Source organism: Nyctereutes procyonoides, unplaced genomic scaffold, assembly GCF_905146905.1.
Source record: "Nyctereutes procyonoides isolate TBG_1078 unplaced genomic scaffold, NYPRO_anot_genome, whole genome shotgun sequence".
Lineage (NCBI taxonomy): Eukaryota > Metazoa > Chordata > Mammalia > Carnivora > Canidae > Nyctereutes > Nyctereutes procyonoides.
Window position 1 is genome coordinate 33,688,449 of NW_026575135.1, and position 17,275 is coordinate 33,705,723.

At 40.3% G+C, this 17,275-nt stretch overlaps 1 protein-coding gene and 1 pseudogene across 2 annotated transcripts in view; one reads left to right on the top strand and one right to left on the bottom strand.

The window, feature by feature from the left end:
• Positions 1–310: 310 nt before the first annotated feature.
• The window catches only part of HACD4 (3-hydroxyacyl-CoA dehydratase 4), a 31,429-nt gene continuing 14,464 nt past the window's right edge, over positions 311–17,275 (top strand). Inside the window, exons 1-3 of one of the 2 annotated variants that reach the window (XM_055301664.1) lie at positions 311–346; positions 1,894–1,997; positions 4,273–4,400. In XM_055301664.1, the coding sequence (XP_055157639.1) occupies positions 1,967–1,997; positions 4,273–4,400 (159 nt within the window). In that variant the 5' untranslated portion in view covers positions 311–346; positions 1,894–1,966. Of the gene's footprint in view, positions 347–386; positions 534–1,893; positions 1,998–4,272; positions 4,401–17,275 lie in introns of those variants that run through there. The other variant, XM_055301663.1, reaches the window with a different exon arrangement.
• On the bottom strand, positions 8,883–8,993 carry LOC129495334 (U4 spliceosomal RNA; annotated as a pseudogene).

Consider the following 17,275-nt stretch of genomic DNA (forward strand, 5'->3'; position numbering starts at 1 on the left):
TGCCCACAGGCTTCCTCGCTGACGGGCTCTCACAGGTGAGGGTCGTAAGAGAGGCAGGCGCCCACCTGGAGCCCAAGCATCCCCGGGGATGGCGTGACTGCGTGACTGCAAGCAGAAGCATTTAGAGCTTAAGGAGGAGGGCCCATTAATCGCCTCGCAGCTGCAACGTGGAATCATCTTCCAAAGATTAGGCAGCCGCGGACGTGGCGCAGCCCCTCCAGGCCTCCCCGCGCAGCCTCGCGCACCCGCCGCGGGCCCGCCTCCGCCGACGAGCGCGCTCTCGCCGCTGCAGGAACTTCAGGAACTTGGCTTTCATCTCGGACCCAAAGCATGACCTTAGGGTTTGGTGTGGTTTTTTTTTTTGTAAATTGCTGAGTGTGGGGAGCCCCGCCTTTCCGGGCCGGGGCTTGGCCACGGGGCCGCCCCTCCCGCGCTCCGGGCCCGCGCTCCTTCCCTGACGGCGCTGGAGGGCCCGGCGGTGCGGCCCGGGCGGCCCGGAGACCCATGGCGCTGCCCGCCTGGCTGCAGCCCAGGTAGGGCGCGCGGCCCGGGCCGGGGCCGGGGGCGGGGGCGGGGCTCCCTCCGCCGACGCCCGCAGGCAGCTGGGCGGGCACCGGGCGGCGCTGCGCCCCCCTGCGCTCCCCTAGCCCTGGGGCTCCTGCCCGGCGGGAGCTGGTCTTCAGGTCCCTGGGCAAGCCCAGGAAGAAGGCTCTGTTACTTCCCCCGTGTCCAGAAGAGAAAATGGGAAGGACAGGCGGCGCTGCCAGCCGTGCCTCTGGTGCACCCCCTACCAGCCCCCCGCCGCCCCCCGCACACACACCGGGAGCCCTTTCCTTGCCCTCTCAGACCTGGCGTCCCGCGGGCTGGGCTTTACACCTACTTCTGCAGAAACACCTATTGCGTGTGTAGAGTCCAGGGCCCGGTTCCAGAAAAGCTTGCTCAGCCGCGTTAGGGTAGGCCCTGGGGATGTGTATGTTTAACCTGCAGGCCAGGTGATTCCCCTGCTGGTTTAAGGGGGAAATCCTTTCGCCCGCCCCTGAGTCTGTCGCATCTCCTGTAGGGGCCCTGTCCTCAAGCCATACTGCATTCCCGCTTCGGAAATGCCTTCTTTCTCAGAGGTTTCACAGCTCCGACTCGGAGAAATCCTTGTCTATACTGGCAGGGCCCCTCCTGCCACCCTTCGGAGCCCGCAGGGCACACTTCAAACAATGCTTTTCCTAACTACCTCAAACGTCATCCCTTAGTCATCTCCCCAGCAACCCACTTTTAAACCCAGCTTGACTTCCCTTTTCTGGCTTGAGCCACTAAACTGCTTTCTATGTGTGTCTGGTGAAGGAAAGGAACTGCCCCTGCAAATATAACGCAGCGGCCACGTGCTGACCCCCCTCACATATTGCGTAGGAAAGTCTGGTATGGCCAACGCCTAAATGACCCACCATTTGGAAATGCCACCATCACTGCTCCCTTCTTGTAGCTGTAGACCAGGGATCTCGGCTTTGCACTAGCAGGCAAGCACTGAGCTGGTCAAGCCCTTACCATCCTCCCCCCGCCCCCACCCCCTCAAATCAAAGCCCTCTTTGCAATGCTTATTTTAGCCCTTGGTGAGAACAAGGTTAGAACTTCCTCAAAGCTGAAAGTGAATTTTGAAATAGAGCCATATTTGGCTTTAAGCAAACTCAGGATACTCCTTTTAAGCAGATCATGTGTGCTCTGGGTCCTTTCAAAATCTGATGTGCATTACAGAGATAACCAAAAAAAAAAAAAAAAAAAAAGACTGATAAAGAATAGTTTTCTCTTGCTTGCTCAGGTGGGCTAGTAGGTTAAAAGATGTGTGTACAATGCTGAAAAGATTATTGAAAGGAAGCATTTAATGGTATTTTCCTATATTTATAGGTATAGGAAGAACACCTATCTTTTCATCTACTACTTAATCCAGTTCTGTGGCCACTCATGGATATTTACCAATATGACAGTCCGATTCTTTTCATTTGGAGAAGGTAAAACTCCAAAAAACAGTTTTGGATTTTTAACTTTCAATATTTGCTTTCACCCAGTTCTGCTTATATTAATTTTTTCACTTCTATGAACTTTACCTAATATCCTTCACTGCTCTAAAATTTAGTAGCCATATTTTTTCAGGAGCCTTACTTCTTGCAAAAACAAACATTTTTTTTTGGAGAAGGGGGCAGGTGAGATGAGGTAGAGAGACTTGGCTTCCCTCTGACTAGGCAGTTTGTCCTGAAAGCACAGACATGGCATTGGGGTGGTGCTGTGTGACTCTCCCTTTTTGGTTCTGCTGCAAACCTTAGCCGATTTGATGGGCTTTGAGGAAATCTGTAAATTGCAGTATAACATTTTGTGCAGAGAGCTGAGGAATTAACCAAATTCTTCCCTTGTTTTTTTATTCCCCAGGAGTAAGATAACTGGACACCACTAACAAGTGAAAGACAAACTGTTATAGTCTCCAAGGTTATATTTGGTCCCTGCAAGGAGTCGTGGGTTCCTAAGTAAATGACACACATTATAGATGACTTACTGTCTATATGGTAGTTGGTATTAATGGTTAAAGTCAAAAGTTTCCTTCAGATTTCTAAAAAGTAAAAACATTTAACTAGCATTTCAATTTTTAAAAGATGAAGCACTACGTGGCTGTCAAAATAACATTCTTTTCACATTCCATCCCTACATGGGTGTCATCACAGTTTACAAACACTGGGTGACTTGACAGTTTGAGCCACTGCTGGTTTCAGCTAGAAGCAAATGCTTAAAATATATCCAGGAAAGGTCATGCTGTGTCATCAATTCAGCCTTCTGTATCATAAGGACATTAATCTAATTCTGAGGTACCATGACTATTTTATGTTGCTCTTTCTTACTGCAAATCTGCAGTTAAAACTCTTGCCTTCAGCATCCTCCAAAGATACAACCCAAGGCTTGAATTTCAGCTATGAATGTTGGGAGGCTTCAAGCAGAGGAAAACATGAGCATGGGGGAAACTTCCTGTATGTTTTTAGGGGAAAAAAAAATCAATACTTTGAGGCCTTGGAAGTTCACTGGGGGGCTTTGTGGGCACAAGACAAGTCATTCACTACAAGAGTCACAAGCAACGAACGCTTTCTTATCCTGCCTGGCCTTTCTAGTGGGAAAAATTGCTTTAAGTCAAATGTGTGTTTATATCATAGTTATTATCCTACTGTTACAGTTATAGAAACCTTATTAAAGAAACACAACCATTCATATGGGAAGCAGATTGAAAAAGTGACTGAAAACAAGTTAAATGGCAGTTGAGTACAATTCCTGAGTCAATGTATAAATTAAGGAGCTTAGTAGTGATCTAATCACCTGAATAGTAGTAACACCTGCATACCTTCCCAGTCACAGAGCTGTGTCACCGATAATGCTCCATTGTAGCAAGCACAGGGCAGCAGGTGGGAGCACCGACTACCGGGCCTCAGGAACTGTCTGTGAAACGGGGATGATGATCATTTTAGTATTCACCTCATAGAGCTGTTGAGAAGGGTAATCACTGGGTGGTAAAGACAACAGTGTTTCCTAGATATCTTAACATGGCAGGGTTTTATTTTAAAATCTAAAGTGAGATATTTATCCTATTTAGAGGAATAGTTTCCCTCCTAGCTCAGTTCTCTCCACATGCAGTATGGGCTTTCTGCAATGCAGTCTCCAAAAGTCCCCACCAGAGGCCCAGGTTCTAGCAAAGGTCCAGAAAGCACTAACCAAGTGTGTATAGGACACAAATGGTACACACACATAAGATGTATTAAACATGACCTCGTTATGAATGTCCTTTCTGTAAAGCTTCTCTGGAATCCTATATTTCTCTGTCATTTTCTTGTCAATGATAAAGATGTGAGCATGCCAGCTTCTATAACCTGTTTACATTTGATATCATCTAGATTATACTGGGTTACTTAAGTGGGACTGTTTTATAAAATATATGGGGAATTATAATATATATATATAATATATATAAAATATGTGTATATATGGAGAATTAAAAACTGTAGCTTTGGCCGTGGGCCACCTTTTTCACATTTTTACTTTTTTGGAAGAAGAGCAATTAAGATGTACTATAATATGCAGTGCTTCCTTTGGTTACATAGTATTCTTGATAATTTAGTAGCTGTTAGGAAATTTCTCAAATATACAATGAAAAAAGAAGCAAATCATGATTTTTATTTCAAAGTCCTGCATATTTTTGGGTTGTGACCCAGCTTTTACTTACAGTACCTGTTTTTAATTCCCTGGACACAGATTCCATGGTCGACACTTTTTATGCTATTGGTCTTGTGATGCGCCTTTGCCAATCCATTTCCCTCCTGGAGTTGCTGCACATATGTCTTGGCATTGAACCAAACCATCTGCTGCCTAGGTTTCTGCAGGTAGGTTTTTGTGGGGTTCTTTAAAAAGAAACAATATTATTGGGGGCACCTGGGTGGCACAATCAGTTAAGTGGCCAACTCTTGGTTTTGGCTCAGTGATCTTGGGGTCCTGAGATTGAGCCCTGCACTGGGCTGAATGCTCAACACGGAGTCTGCTTCAGATTCTCTCTCCCTCTCCTCCTGCCCCTCCCACTCTTGCTATCTCTCTCTCTAAAATAAATATAATCTTTAAAAACACACACAATATTATTAACTATATTCCCTATGCTCTAGTTTTCATTCCTGTGACTTTATAACAGGGGTTTGTACTTCTTCATCTCCTTTATTTTGCCCATCCCCCCAACCATCTCTCCTCTAGCAACCACCATTTCCCTGTATTAAGGAGTCTGTTGGGGATTTTTTGTTTGTTCATTTGTTTTTTAGATACTACAAATAAGTCAATCATATGGTATTTGTCTTTCTCTAACTTATTTCACTTTGCATAATACCCTCTAGCTCCATCCATGTTCTTGTAAATGGCAAGATCTCATTCTTTTTCATGGCTGAGTTATATTCTTGTGTGTCTATACACACACCACATCTTCTTTATCCATTCTTCTATGGATGGACACTTGGGGTTGCCTCCATACCTTGGCTATTATAAAAAATGTGACAATAAACAGAGGGGTACATATGTTTTCAAGTTAGTGTTTTTGTCTTCTATGGGTATATACCTAGTAGTGAAGTTACTGGATTATATGGTATTTCTATTTTTATTTTTTAAAGGAACCTTCATACTGTTTTCCCCAGTGGCTACATTAATCTACATTCCCATCAGCAGTTTCCTTTTCTCCACATCCTTGTCAACACTTGTTATTTCTTGTCTCTATGATTCCAGCCTCTCTGTCAGTTGTGAGGTGTTCTCATTGTTTTGATTTGCATTTCCTTGATGATGAGTGATGTTGAGCATCTTTTCATGTGTCTGTGGGCCATGTGTATGGTTTCTTTGGAGAAATGCCTGTTCAGTTCCTCTGCCCATTTTTTTTATTGGATTTTTTTTTTTTGGTGTTGTGTAAGTGCTTCATATATATTTGGCTATTAACCCCTTATCAGATATTTCACATGCAAATATCTTCTCCTACTCACTAGGTTGCCCTTTTGTTTTGTTGATAGTTTCATTTGCTCTGCAAAAGCTTTTTATTTGGTGTAGTCCCAATGGTTTAATTTTGTTTTTGTTTCTCTTGCCTGAAGAGATATAAGCATAAATATGTTGCTAAGTCTGGTGTCCAAGAGATTACTGCCAATGTTTTCTTTTAGGAGTTTAATGGTTTTGGGTCTCACATTTAGGTCTTAAATCCGCTCTGAGTTTGTTTTTGTATAAGAAAGTGGTCCAATTTCATTCTTTTGCATGTAGCTGTCCCATTTTTCTCAACATCATTTGTTGAAGAGACTGTCCATTGGATATTCCTCCTCCTTTGTTGAAGATTAATTGACCACATAATCATGGGTTTTATTCTGGGCTCTCTATTCTGTTCCATTGATGTGTCTATTTTGTGCCAGTACCATACTGTTTTGATTATTCCAGCTTTGTCATAGATCTTGAAATCTGGAGTTGTAATATCTCTACTGTATGGTTCTCTCTCAAGATTACTTAGTCTATTTGAGGTCTTTTGTGGTTCTATACAAATTTTAGGTTTATTTGTTCTAGTTCTGTGAAAATGCTTGTGGTATTTTTTATAGGGTTTACATTAAGTCTGTAGTTTCCTTTGGGTAGTATGGATATTTTAATGGTAGTAATTCTTCTAGGAGCATGGTTCTGCAGGTTTTAATCACATTATCAGTATTATAGAATCTGTTTTATACTTTGTTCTGTTTTGTCCTCTCTTGACATAAAGTTAGCAGTTAAAAAGTCAACCCCTGAAAACTTGCAACTCAAGTCACTAATAAGAATTCCAGGGATCCCTGGGTGGCGCAGCGGTTTGGCGCCTGCCTTTGGCCTAGGGCGCGATCCTGGAGACCTGGGATCGAATCCCACGTCAGGCTCCCGGTGCATGGAGCCTGCTTCTCCCTCTGCCTGTGTCTCTGCCTCTATCTCTCTCTCTGTGACTATCATAAGTAAATAAAAATTAAAAAAAAAAAAAAAGAATTCCATGAAAAGGGACACCTGGGTGGCTCAGTGGTTGAGCATCTGCTTTTGGTTCCAGTCATGATCCCAGGGTCCTGGGATCGAGTGAGTCCCACATTGGGCTCCCCGCGGGGAGCCTGCTTGTCCCTCTGTCTATGTCTCTGCCTCTCTGTGTCTCTCATGAATAAATAAATAAAATATTTTTTTAAAAAAGAATTCTATGAAAAAACAACTTCATTCTGAGGTACTGGACAGTTAGACTAGCCTGTTGGACTAGCCATTGCCATCAGGGCAATGATGCTGTTGCTCTGTACAGCACTGTGGTGATCCTCTCTTAGGGGCAGATTTCATAGCCAGTTCTCACTCTCAGTGTGCCACTGTGCTGGGCACTGTAGGATGATGGAGGAGAGTCATGGAATTGGTCATTCAGACTTGGGTTTGATGCCTGGCTCCTCTAACTATCACTGTGTGATCATATCATCCATAGTTATTGAGCTGTTTTGGGGGAAGGACACCACACAAAATATCTGGCCAAGAGTAAATGGTCCAGGGGTACATAGGTGGCTTAGTTAGTTAAGCATCTGCCTTCAGCTCAGGTCATGATCATATGGGGTCCTGGGATGAAGCCCACTCCCTGCTCAGCAGGAAATCTGCTTCTCCCTCTCCTTCTGTCCTTCTTCTCCCCTCCCCTGCATGTGCTTTCTCTCTCTCAAATAAAATTTTTTTAAAAATCAAATTATCCAAAAAATTTAAAAGTTTCCTTCATCCATAGCCAAAGAATAGAATACTCACCATTTCTTGTTCTTTCTACCACTTTTACAAATGGAAAGAAGGGATCATTCATGTTTATCTAATACAGCATCTAATCATAGACTTGAATCTACAGACCTGGATTCAGATCCCAGTTCTAACTACTAGTTGTATGAACCTTTTTTTATTTTTTTATTTTATTTTTTTTAAATTTTTATTTATTTATGATAGTCACACACAGAGAGAGAGAGAGAGGCAGAGACACAGGCAGAGGAGAAGCAGGCTCCATGCACCGGGAGCCCGACATGGGACTCGATCCCGGGTCTCCAGGGTTGCGCCCTGGGCCAAAGGCAGGCACCAAACCACTGCGCCACCCAGGGATCCCTGAACCTTTATTTTAATTTCAAGGTTTTAATTTAAGTTCTAGTTAACAGATAGTGTAAAATTAGTTTCAGGAGTAGAAACTATTTATATGAATTTAAACATAGAAATTGTTCTGGACCTCAATTTCTCATGTGATGTGAAAATAACACATATCTTGTGGAGTAACTGAAAAAAAATGGGCAAGATAAGTTCCTAGCATTTAGTTAGAATACAATATCTATTACTATTATCTTAGCTATGATTTATTTCCTGTACCATGTCTGTAGCCCTAGATGACCATGTTCCTTTGTTTTTTTTTAAAGATTTATTTAAGAGAGAGAGAGTGTGTGTGTGCTTGCATGAGTGGTGAGGGGGAAGGGCAGAGAGAGAGGGAGAGGAAGAAGTAGACTCTCCACAGAGTAGGAAGCCGGACATCGGGCTGGATCCCAGGGCCTGGAGATAATGACCTGAGCCAAAGGCAATCACTTAACCAACTGAGCCACCAGGTACCCTGAATATGTTCCTATATTTTAAATTGATTTAAATTCAGTTAACATGTAGTGTATTATTAGTTTCAGAGTTGGAGTTCAGTGATTTATCTGTCTTCTATAAAACCTAGTGCTCGTTGTATCACATGCCCACCCAGTTATGCATCCCCAACCTCCCTCCCCTCCAGCAACCCTCAGTTTGTTTTTTATGATTAAGAGTCTCTTATGTTTTATTTCCCTTTTTGACTTCATATTGTTTCATTTTCTCCTTACTTCCTCTATGATCCTGTTTTGTTCCTTAAATTTCACGTGAGTGAGATCAAATGATAATCATCTTTCTTTGCTTGACTTATTTTGCTTAGCATAATTTCCTCATTCCATCCACTTTGTTGCAAATGGTCAGATTTCATTTTTGATGGCTAAGTAATATTCCATTGTACATATGTACTACATCTTCTTTATCCATTCATCTTCGATGGACATCTGGACTCTTTCCATAGTTTGGCTATTATGGACATTGCTGTTATAAACATTGGAGTGCGGGTGCCTCTTTGGATCACTACATTTGTGTCTTTGGGGTAAATACCTAGTAGTGCAGTTGCTGAGTTGATTTCTGCTATAATCCTAATTAATTCTCTTTACCTGCTGAGTTTAGGCTTTATTTGCCGTTCTTTCTCCAGCTCCTTTAGGTGTAAGGTTAGACTGTGTATTTGAGATCTTTCTTACTTCTTGTAAGGCTTGTAAAGGCTTGTATTGCTATATGCTTCCCTCTTAGGACCACCTCTGCTGTATCCCAAGGTTTTGAAGAGTTGTGTTTTCATTTTCAATTAGCAATAATTGTGCCTCGAATAAACCTCATTGGCTATGATACTGCCACTGTGCAAAGCTTGTGTTTTCATTTTCATTTGCTTCTGTGAATTTTTAAAATTCTTCATTAATTTCCTGGTTGACCCATTCATTCTTTAGTAGGATGTTTTTTAGCCTCCATGTATTTGAGTTCTTTCCAAATTTCCTCTTGTGATTGAGTTCTACTTTCAAAGCATTGTGGTCAGAAATTCTACAGAGAACAATCCCAATCTTTTGATACCAGTTGAGACCTGATTTGTGACTCAGTATGTGATCTATTCTGGAGAATGTTCCATGTGCACTCGAGAAGAATGTGTATTTTGTTGGTTTAGGATGGAATGTTCTGAATATATCTGTGAAGTCCATCTGGTCCAGTATGTTATTCAAAGCCCTTGTTTCCTTGTTGATCTTCTGCTTAGATGATCTGTCCATTGCTATGAGTAGGGTGTTAAAGTCCCATACTGTTATTTCATTATTATCAATGTGTTTCTTTAATTTTGTTATTTATTTCTATAATTGGCTCCTCCCATGTTAGGGCATAAATATTTACAACTGTTAGATCTTTTTGGATAGACCCTTTAATTATGATATAGTGTCCTTCCTCATCTCTTATTACAGTCTTTGGTTTAAAATCTAATTTGTCTAATATAAGGGTTGCCACTCCAGCTTTCTTTTGATGTCCATTAGTGTGCCAAATGGTTTTCCAGCCCTTCACTTTCAATATGGAGGTATTTTGGGTCTAAAATGAATCTCTTATAGCAAGATCAGTGGATCTTGCTTTTTTTTTTTTTTTTTAATCAATCTGAGACCCTGTATCTTTTGATTGGGGCATTTAGCCCATTTACGTTCAGAGTAACTATTGAAAGATATGAATTTAGTGCCAGTGTATTACCTGTAAAGTCACTGTTTTTGTATATTGTCTCTGTCCTTATGTTCTATGTTACTTTTGAGCTGTCTCTTCACTTAATGGATCCCCATTAATATTTCTTGGAGGGCTGGTTTAGTGATGACAAATTCTTTTAGTTTCTGTTTGTCCTGGAAGCTCTTTATCTCTCTTTCTATTCTGAGTGACAGCCTTGCTGGATAAAGTATCCTTGTCTGCATATTTTTCTCACTTAGCACCCTGAATATATCATGCTAGTCCTTTCTGGCCTGCCAGGTCTCTGTGGATAGGTGTGCTGCCAATCTTATGTTTCTACCCTTGTAGGTTACAGACCTTTTGTCCCAAGCTGCTTTCAGGATTTTTTCTTTGTCTCCATAATTTGCAAGCTTCATTACTAAATGTTGGGGTATTGATCTATTTTATTGATTTTGAAGGGGGTTCTTTGTGCCTCTTGGACTTGGATGTTTATTTCCTTCCCCAGAATAGGGAAATTTGCAGTTGTAATTTGCTCCAATATACCTTCTGCTATTCATTCTCTTTCCCTCTCCCCCTCCCTCTCCCCCTCTCCCTCCCCCTCTCCCTCCCCCTCCCATCTTCTTCTTCTGGTACTTCACTTATTCTAATATTATTTCATTTTATGGTATCATTTACCTCTCAAATTCTCCCCCTTGTGATTCAGTAGTTGTTTATCTTTCCTTTTCTCAGCTTTTTTATTCTCCATCATTTTGTCTTCTAGATCACGAATTTTCTCTTCTGCCTCATTTATCCTAGCAGAGCCTCCATTTTTTATTGCTTCTCATTAATAGCCCTTTTGATTTCCACCTGATTAGATTTTAGTTCTTTTATTTCTCCAGAAAGAGATTCTCTTGTGTCTTCTACACTTCTTTCAAGCCCAGCTAGTATCTTTATAATCATTATTCTGAACTCTAGTTCCAACATCTTATATCCGTATTGATTATTGATTAGGTGCCTGGCAGGCAGTACTGCCTTTTGTTCTCTTTTTTGAGGTAAGTTTCCCATCTTGTCATTCTGTCCAGAGAATAATAGATGAACAAAGAGAACAAAATACTAAAATAGCAACAGCAACCGCAGAGAAATATACACTGAACAAATCAGAAGAAACCAGAAACCAAAAAAAAAAAAAAAGAGAAGGACAGAACATAATCAGACAGATGAACAGAACAGAGCAATACACTAGATCCTGCGTGGATTTTGGTCTGCTTGTGAGAAGAAACTAGATATCAAAATTGTGAAAAAAGAAAAAATCATATATATACAAAAATAAGTACAATGAAAGGATATAATTGTAGAAATGAAAATTTAAAAAGACTTAAAGAATTGATTTAAGAAATTAGTTGAAAAGGAAGAATAAACATAAAATTGGAAGACCAAAGAATCATGGGAAACAACCCCACAAATTCTAGATACTACTTTCCCCTAACACTGGAATTTTGCAGTTCTTTGTGATCAGGAAACATGGTCTTAGCCAGATGTTCTTGCTGATTTTCTGGGAAAAAGGCCTGTTGTGCTGATTCTCAGGAGTCTTTGCCCTGGATGGAATTGCGCTGCCCTTTCCAGGGGACCAGGCTAACTCGGTGGCTTTTGTTCCCTGAAGGCTTTCCGGGCAGCTTTAGAGGTTGACAGTGAAAATGGTGGCCTCCCACTCTCTAGTCCCAGACGGAGAGCTGAGGGCCCCACTCCTCAGTGCGCCCTCAGGGAAAAGCAGTCAATCATTCCTGGCCACCTGATCCCCGTCTGCACTCTGTGCTTACTTAGTCTGTGACTGGGCATTTCTATCTCTGGCCTGTGACCCTGTTTGGAGTTCCCAAAACCCTCAGCATCTTGCCACACACATGTGCGCCACTGCTTCCAGGGGAGGTGGTGGGGTGGGGGGAGGTCTCACAGTATCTCTCGCTTGCTGGGCCCCTGCTTGGAGAGCAGTCATGTGATCAAGCCCTGGCTAGTGGTTTATGGCCACCTTGAGCTGAGAGCCCACTCCTGGCCTCACTTATTGCTTCCCTGCTCTGATGCCTGGGAACTCAACCACACTCAGGCACCTGATCTTCCTGTGATCCCAAAGATTCTGAGACTACACTGTCCTACCTAAGATCTAGAACCACTTCACCACCTGGGCACCTTTTAGGCAGGTATATCCCTCATCACAGCAGACTTTAAAAGATTCAATTTTTGTGCTCCACTGCTCTATCACTTTCTGATAACGGGCTGCCAGAGGCTCCCCACCTTCCACTGCCCTGCTGGTCTATTGTCCCATTTATCAGATTCACTTCTCTACAACTCCTACCTTGCAGAAAGTGGTTGCTTTTCTATTTGTAGAGTTGCGGCTATTCCTTTTTTAGGTCTCCTGTTGAGATCATAGGTGTTCAGAATGATGTAATAGTGAATTCCTGGGACCAGACAAAACTGAGGTCCTCTACTCCTGTGCCATCTTCCCTCTCCTAGCAGATGAAGACATTTTAAGTGTTGAAATATCAAATGTAAAAAAAAAATAGGTATATTAGAGTCTGAACTCCCAATAACAGACTAACCAGCAATCCAAGATCTAGAGGGACTTCCCTTAAGTGTATTTCCTTACAAAATGAAAAGGGGTACATATCTGTTCCTGAAGAAGCATATTATTTGGAAACAAGATTTATTGATGTCTATTACATGTTAACAACCAAAATGCTTATAGTTCTAGTATCCCATCATGCTGATTTTAGAATAGAATTATCCACCCAGGTTGAATGATAGTTGTAATCTAGCATATGAAATTATTTTTCCTGGAGTTTGACCAAATTCATTGAAATTCTAAGTCATGTTTGCTTTAGGTAAACTTTTTGGGTTTTTTCCTTTTTTAGGCTAAATGGCTAATATTAATTTCACAGTACAACTTTCAAAATTAAGAGTACTGTTTTTTTTGTTTTTTTTTTAAATTTTTTAAAATTTTTATTTATTTATGATAGTCACAGAGAGAGAAAGAGAGAGAGGCAGAGACATAGGCAGAGGGAGAAGCAGGCTCCATGCACCGGGAGCCCGATGTGGGATTCGATCCCGGGTCTCCAGGATCGCGCCCTGGGCCAAAGGCAGGCGCCAAACCGCTGCGCCACCCAGGGATCCCAAGAGTACTGTTACTTTAATTATTGACAATGTAAGGAATTCAAGTGAGAAATGGGACAGAGTTGGAAGAAAGAAAATAGAACACCTTAACCATGCCTAGAAAATGGTTTTATATGATTTCCAAAATTACATAGACTTGTATAATAATATCTATTACTAGATAACTTAGAAATCTGATTTCTTGGAGTTCCAGAAATTCCAGAGTATTCAAATGTGATTTTAATCACTATTAATGTAATGGTTTATAGAACAATGATCACTGTAATCAAACTATATCATGGTTTGGTAATTTATAATAATAATGGCAAGAATACATTGAATCTTTAAAGTGAGTTTGCAGGGGCACCTGGGTGGCTCAGTCAGGTAAGCGTCTGCCTTCAGTCCAGTCATGATTCCAGGGTCCTGGGATCGAGTCCTGCATTGGGCTCCCTGCTCAGCAGGGGGTCTGCTTCTCCCACCCCCATCCACGTGCTCATTCTCCCTCTCTTGCAAAAATAAATAAAATCTTCAAAACAAAACAAAGTAAGTTTTCAGTGACTACTGTTAATGGGGCCCACGTGATTTTTTTTAATAAATCAATTTTTATTGGTGTTCAATTTACCAACATACAGAATAACACCCAGTGCTCATCCCGTCAAGTGTCCCCCTCCGTGCCCGTCACCCATTCACCCCCACCCCCCGCCCTCCTCCCCTTCCACCACCCCTAGTTCATTTCCCAGAGTTAGAAGTCTTTATGTTCTGTGTCCCTTTCTGATATTTCCCACACATTTCTTCTCCCTTCCCTTATATTCCCCTTCACTATTATTCATATTCCCCAAATGAATGAGAACATACACTGTTTGTCCTTCTCCGATTGACTTACTTCACTCAGCATAATACCCTCCAGTTCCATCCACGTTGAAGCAAATGGTGGATATTTGTCGTTTCTAATGGCTGAGTAATATTCCATTGTATACATAAACCACATCTTCTTTATCCATTCATCTTTCGATGGGCCCACGTGATTTTTAAGTCTTTTTTGTTGGCAGGAATAACAAGTCAGGGATTCACCACATTAGGGAAGACAGCTCCCTTTTCATGCTGGGCTACTATTAATTTTTGTTGTGATTGTTTGGCTTCCTTTTTTTTTAAAAAAAATCTCTTTGTGATTTTATTTGTTCTCTATTTGTGTTATTCATTTACTATCTTTTCTATAGTTTTCCAAAAGGACCTGGTGTTAGAAAGGGCTTTGGAAACCTATATCATCTCATTCAGAGTTTCATTCTCTACCCCATTCTTTTGAGTTGTATATACAATTAGAAGAATTCCTCATTATGATCTGACTCTGAGGCCTCTGTTTTAAAATAACAAAACAAACTCTAAGCTTGTGTAACCATTCTTGGTTTTCCTATTTCCCCATTTCTAAGTGAAGAAACTGAAGTTAAGAATGTGGCTAAGCTACTCACACAGTAATCATGCTGATTATACACAATATCTTGAAAAAAAAATGCATGGTGTCCAGCTGCTTTCAGTGGGCAAAAAACAAAACAAAACAAAACAAAAACAAAACAAAACAAAAAAAAAACTATGTAATTTGTGATGTTATTTTGCCACTACCTTTTGTGAGACTAAGTCAATGACTGAATTCTCTTTCTGGAAACTGGTCTTCCAGAATATCAAGAGGGTTCCTGGGTGATAGGCATTAAAGAGGATATTTGATATAATGAGCACTGAGTATTATATGCAACTGATCAATCACTCTATCCTACCCTTGAAACTAGTAATATGCTATATGCTAACTAAATTGAGTTTAAATAAAAATATTTTTTTTAAAAATCCCAGTATGTATAATATATATCGTCTTTATCTGTTCATCAATTGATGGATATTTGGGTTGCTTCCTTATCTTGGCAATAAACATAGGGGTATGTATATCTTTTCAAATTAGTGTTTTTGTTTTCTGGGCAGCCCAGGTGGCTCAGTGGTTTAGCGCTGCCTTCGGCCCAGGGTGTGATCCTGGGGTCCCAGGATCGAGTCCCATGTTGGGCTCCCTGCATGGAGCCTGCTTCTCCCTCTGCCTGTGTCTCTGCCTGTGCCTCTCTTTCTCTCTCTGTGTGTGTGTTTCTCATGAACAAATAAATAAAATCTTTTTTAAAAAATAGTGTTTTTGTTTTCTTTGGATAAATACCCAGTAGTGGAATTGCTGGATCATATATGGTGGTTCTATTTTTAATTCTTAAGGGACCTCCATGCTGTTTTCCACAATGGCTGCACCACAGGTATTTTCATCAGCAGACAAGGGCATCTGCAGGTCTCTTTTTCTCCATGTCCTCACTAATATTTATTTCCTGTGTTGTTGATTTTAGCCATTCTGACAGGTGTAATAAGGTGGTATCTCTTTGTGGTTTTAATATGTATTTCCCTGATGATGAATGATGTTGAGCATCTTCTCATGTGTCTGCTAGCCATCTGTATGTCTCTGGAGAAATTTCTATTTCGGTCCCCTGAATATTCTTAATCATATTATTTGGTTTATTTTTTGGTATTATAGAAGTTCAACTATCCTCTTCCATTCAGTAGGTTGCCTTTTTGTTGATGACGTCCTTCACTTTGCAAAAGTTTTTTTTTTGTGTGTGTAGTCTCAATGGTTTAATTTTTCTTCTGTTTCTCTTTTCTTCTGTTTCTCTCTCATCTAGAAAAATGTTTCTATAGCTGATGTCAAAGAAACTACTGCCAATGTTTTCTTCTAAACTCTTAAGGCTTCAGGTCTCATGTTTAGGTATCTGACCAATTTTGAGTTTATTTTTGTGTATAGTGTAAGAGTGTTCCAGTTTCATTCTTTTGAATGTAGCTGTCCCATTTTCCCAGCACAATTTGTTGAAGAAACTCTTTCCCTTTTGTGTATTCTTGCCTTCTTTGTTGTAAATTAATTGACCATGTAAGCATGGATTTATTTCTGGGCTCTCTATCCTGCTCTGTTCCACTGATCCTTGTATCTGTTTCCAAGCCAATACCATACTGTTTTGATTAATACAGCTTTGTCATATATCTTAAAATCTGGGATTATAGTAACACCAGCTTTGTTCTTCTTTTTCAAGGTTGCTTTGTCTGTTTGAGGTCTTTTGTGATTCCACACAAATTTTAGGATTATTAATTCTAGTTCTGTGAAAAATGTTGGCATTTTTGGGGGGATTGCATTATATCTGTAGATTGCTTCAGATGGTGTGGATATTTTAATGTTATTGGTTATTCCATAAGCATGGAATATCTTTCCATTTATGTGTCATCTTCAATTTCTTTCATCAGTGTTTTATAGTTTTTGGAGTACAGGTCTTTCATCTCCTTGGATAAATTTACTCCTGGGTATTTTGTTATTTTTTTTGCATAGTTGTAAATGTGATTGTTCTCTTAATTTCCTTTTCTGCTACTTAACTCTAGAAATTATCTCCATAGAGGGAATAGTTTATAACTGCATCATTTATAATTAAAGTGCCAGCTGCCATTTATAAAATAACAACTTAGTTTTAGGTGCCACTTAGCTTGGAATTTAAGATTCCCAGATAGAACATAAAAATGCAAAGTATTTTTATTTTATAGTTACCATGTGGTCTACTCAGTTACTTCTGAGTAGACCACATTAAGATAATGTTTAATTTGGCCTAAGTTATAGGGTTTTTATTGTATTTTTATTTTACCTAGCTTGAGCTACACAAAACATTAAAAAACAGTTAGTAATTAGTCATGTTCTCTTAGGATTTGTTTAAAATGACAAAGTGCTAAGTTCTCACAAGTGTAAAGCTCAAATAACTAGTCAAATTATTATAAAAAAGAATAGATTTAAAAAGTCTATTCTTCAAAAGTGCTTTTGGTGTTGAGAATATCAAGGAGGTTCTTGTTTTAAGATTTAACTTTTGGAGACAGACTTTTTGAAAGCATAGAATATAACCTGGGTATTAGGCATGAAGATAACCCATAAAATAACAAAGGGGAAAATGTATTAGTGCTTCAGAACAAGGGCTTTACATCGTCTAGATTTCTGTTCCAGATCTCCAGGCAAGTCACTTTCACTTTGCAAAATGCAGTGCCCTTTATAAAAGGCAGCAAAAAATAATAACACTTATTTCTTAGGGTTATTATGGAAATTAAATGAGATATGGTATATGTATGGAACCTCATACAAAGTAACCAATAAATATTGGCTGTTTCAATTTGAGAATAGCTCCACCTAAATTCTCCCATTGTATTGCCATTGAATGGTCAAGTTAAAGAACCATCAGACAGTTTGTTAATTAAATTGATATTGGGGGCACCTGGGTAGCTCAGTTGGTTAAGTGTCTGCCTTCAG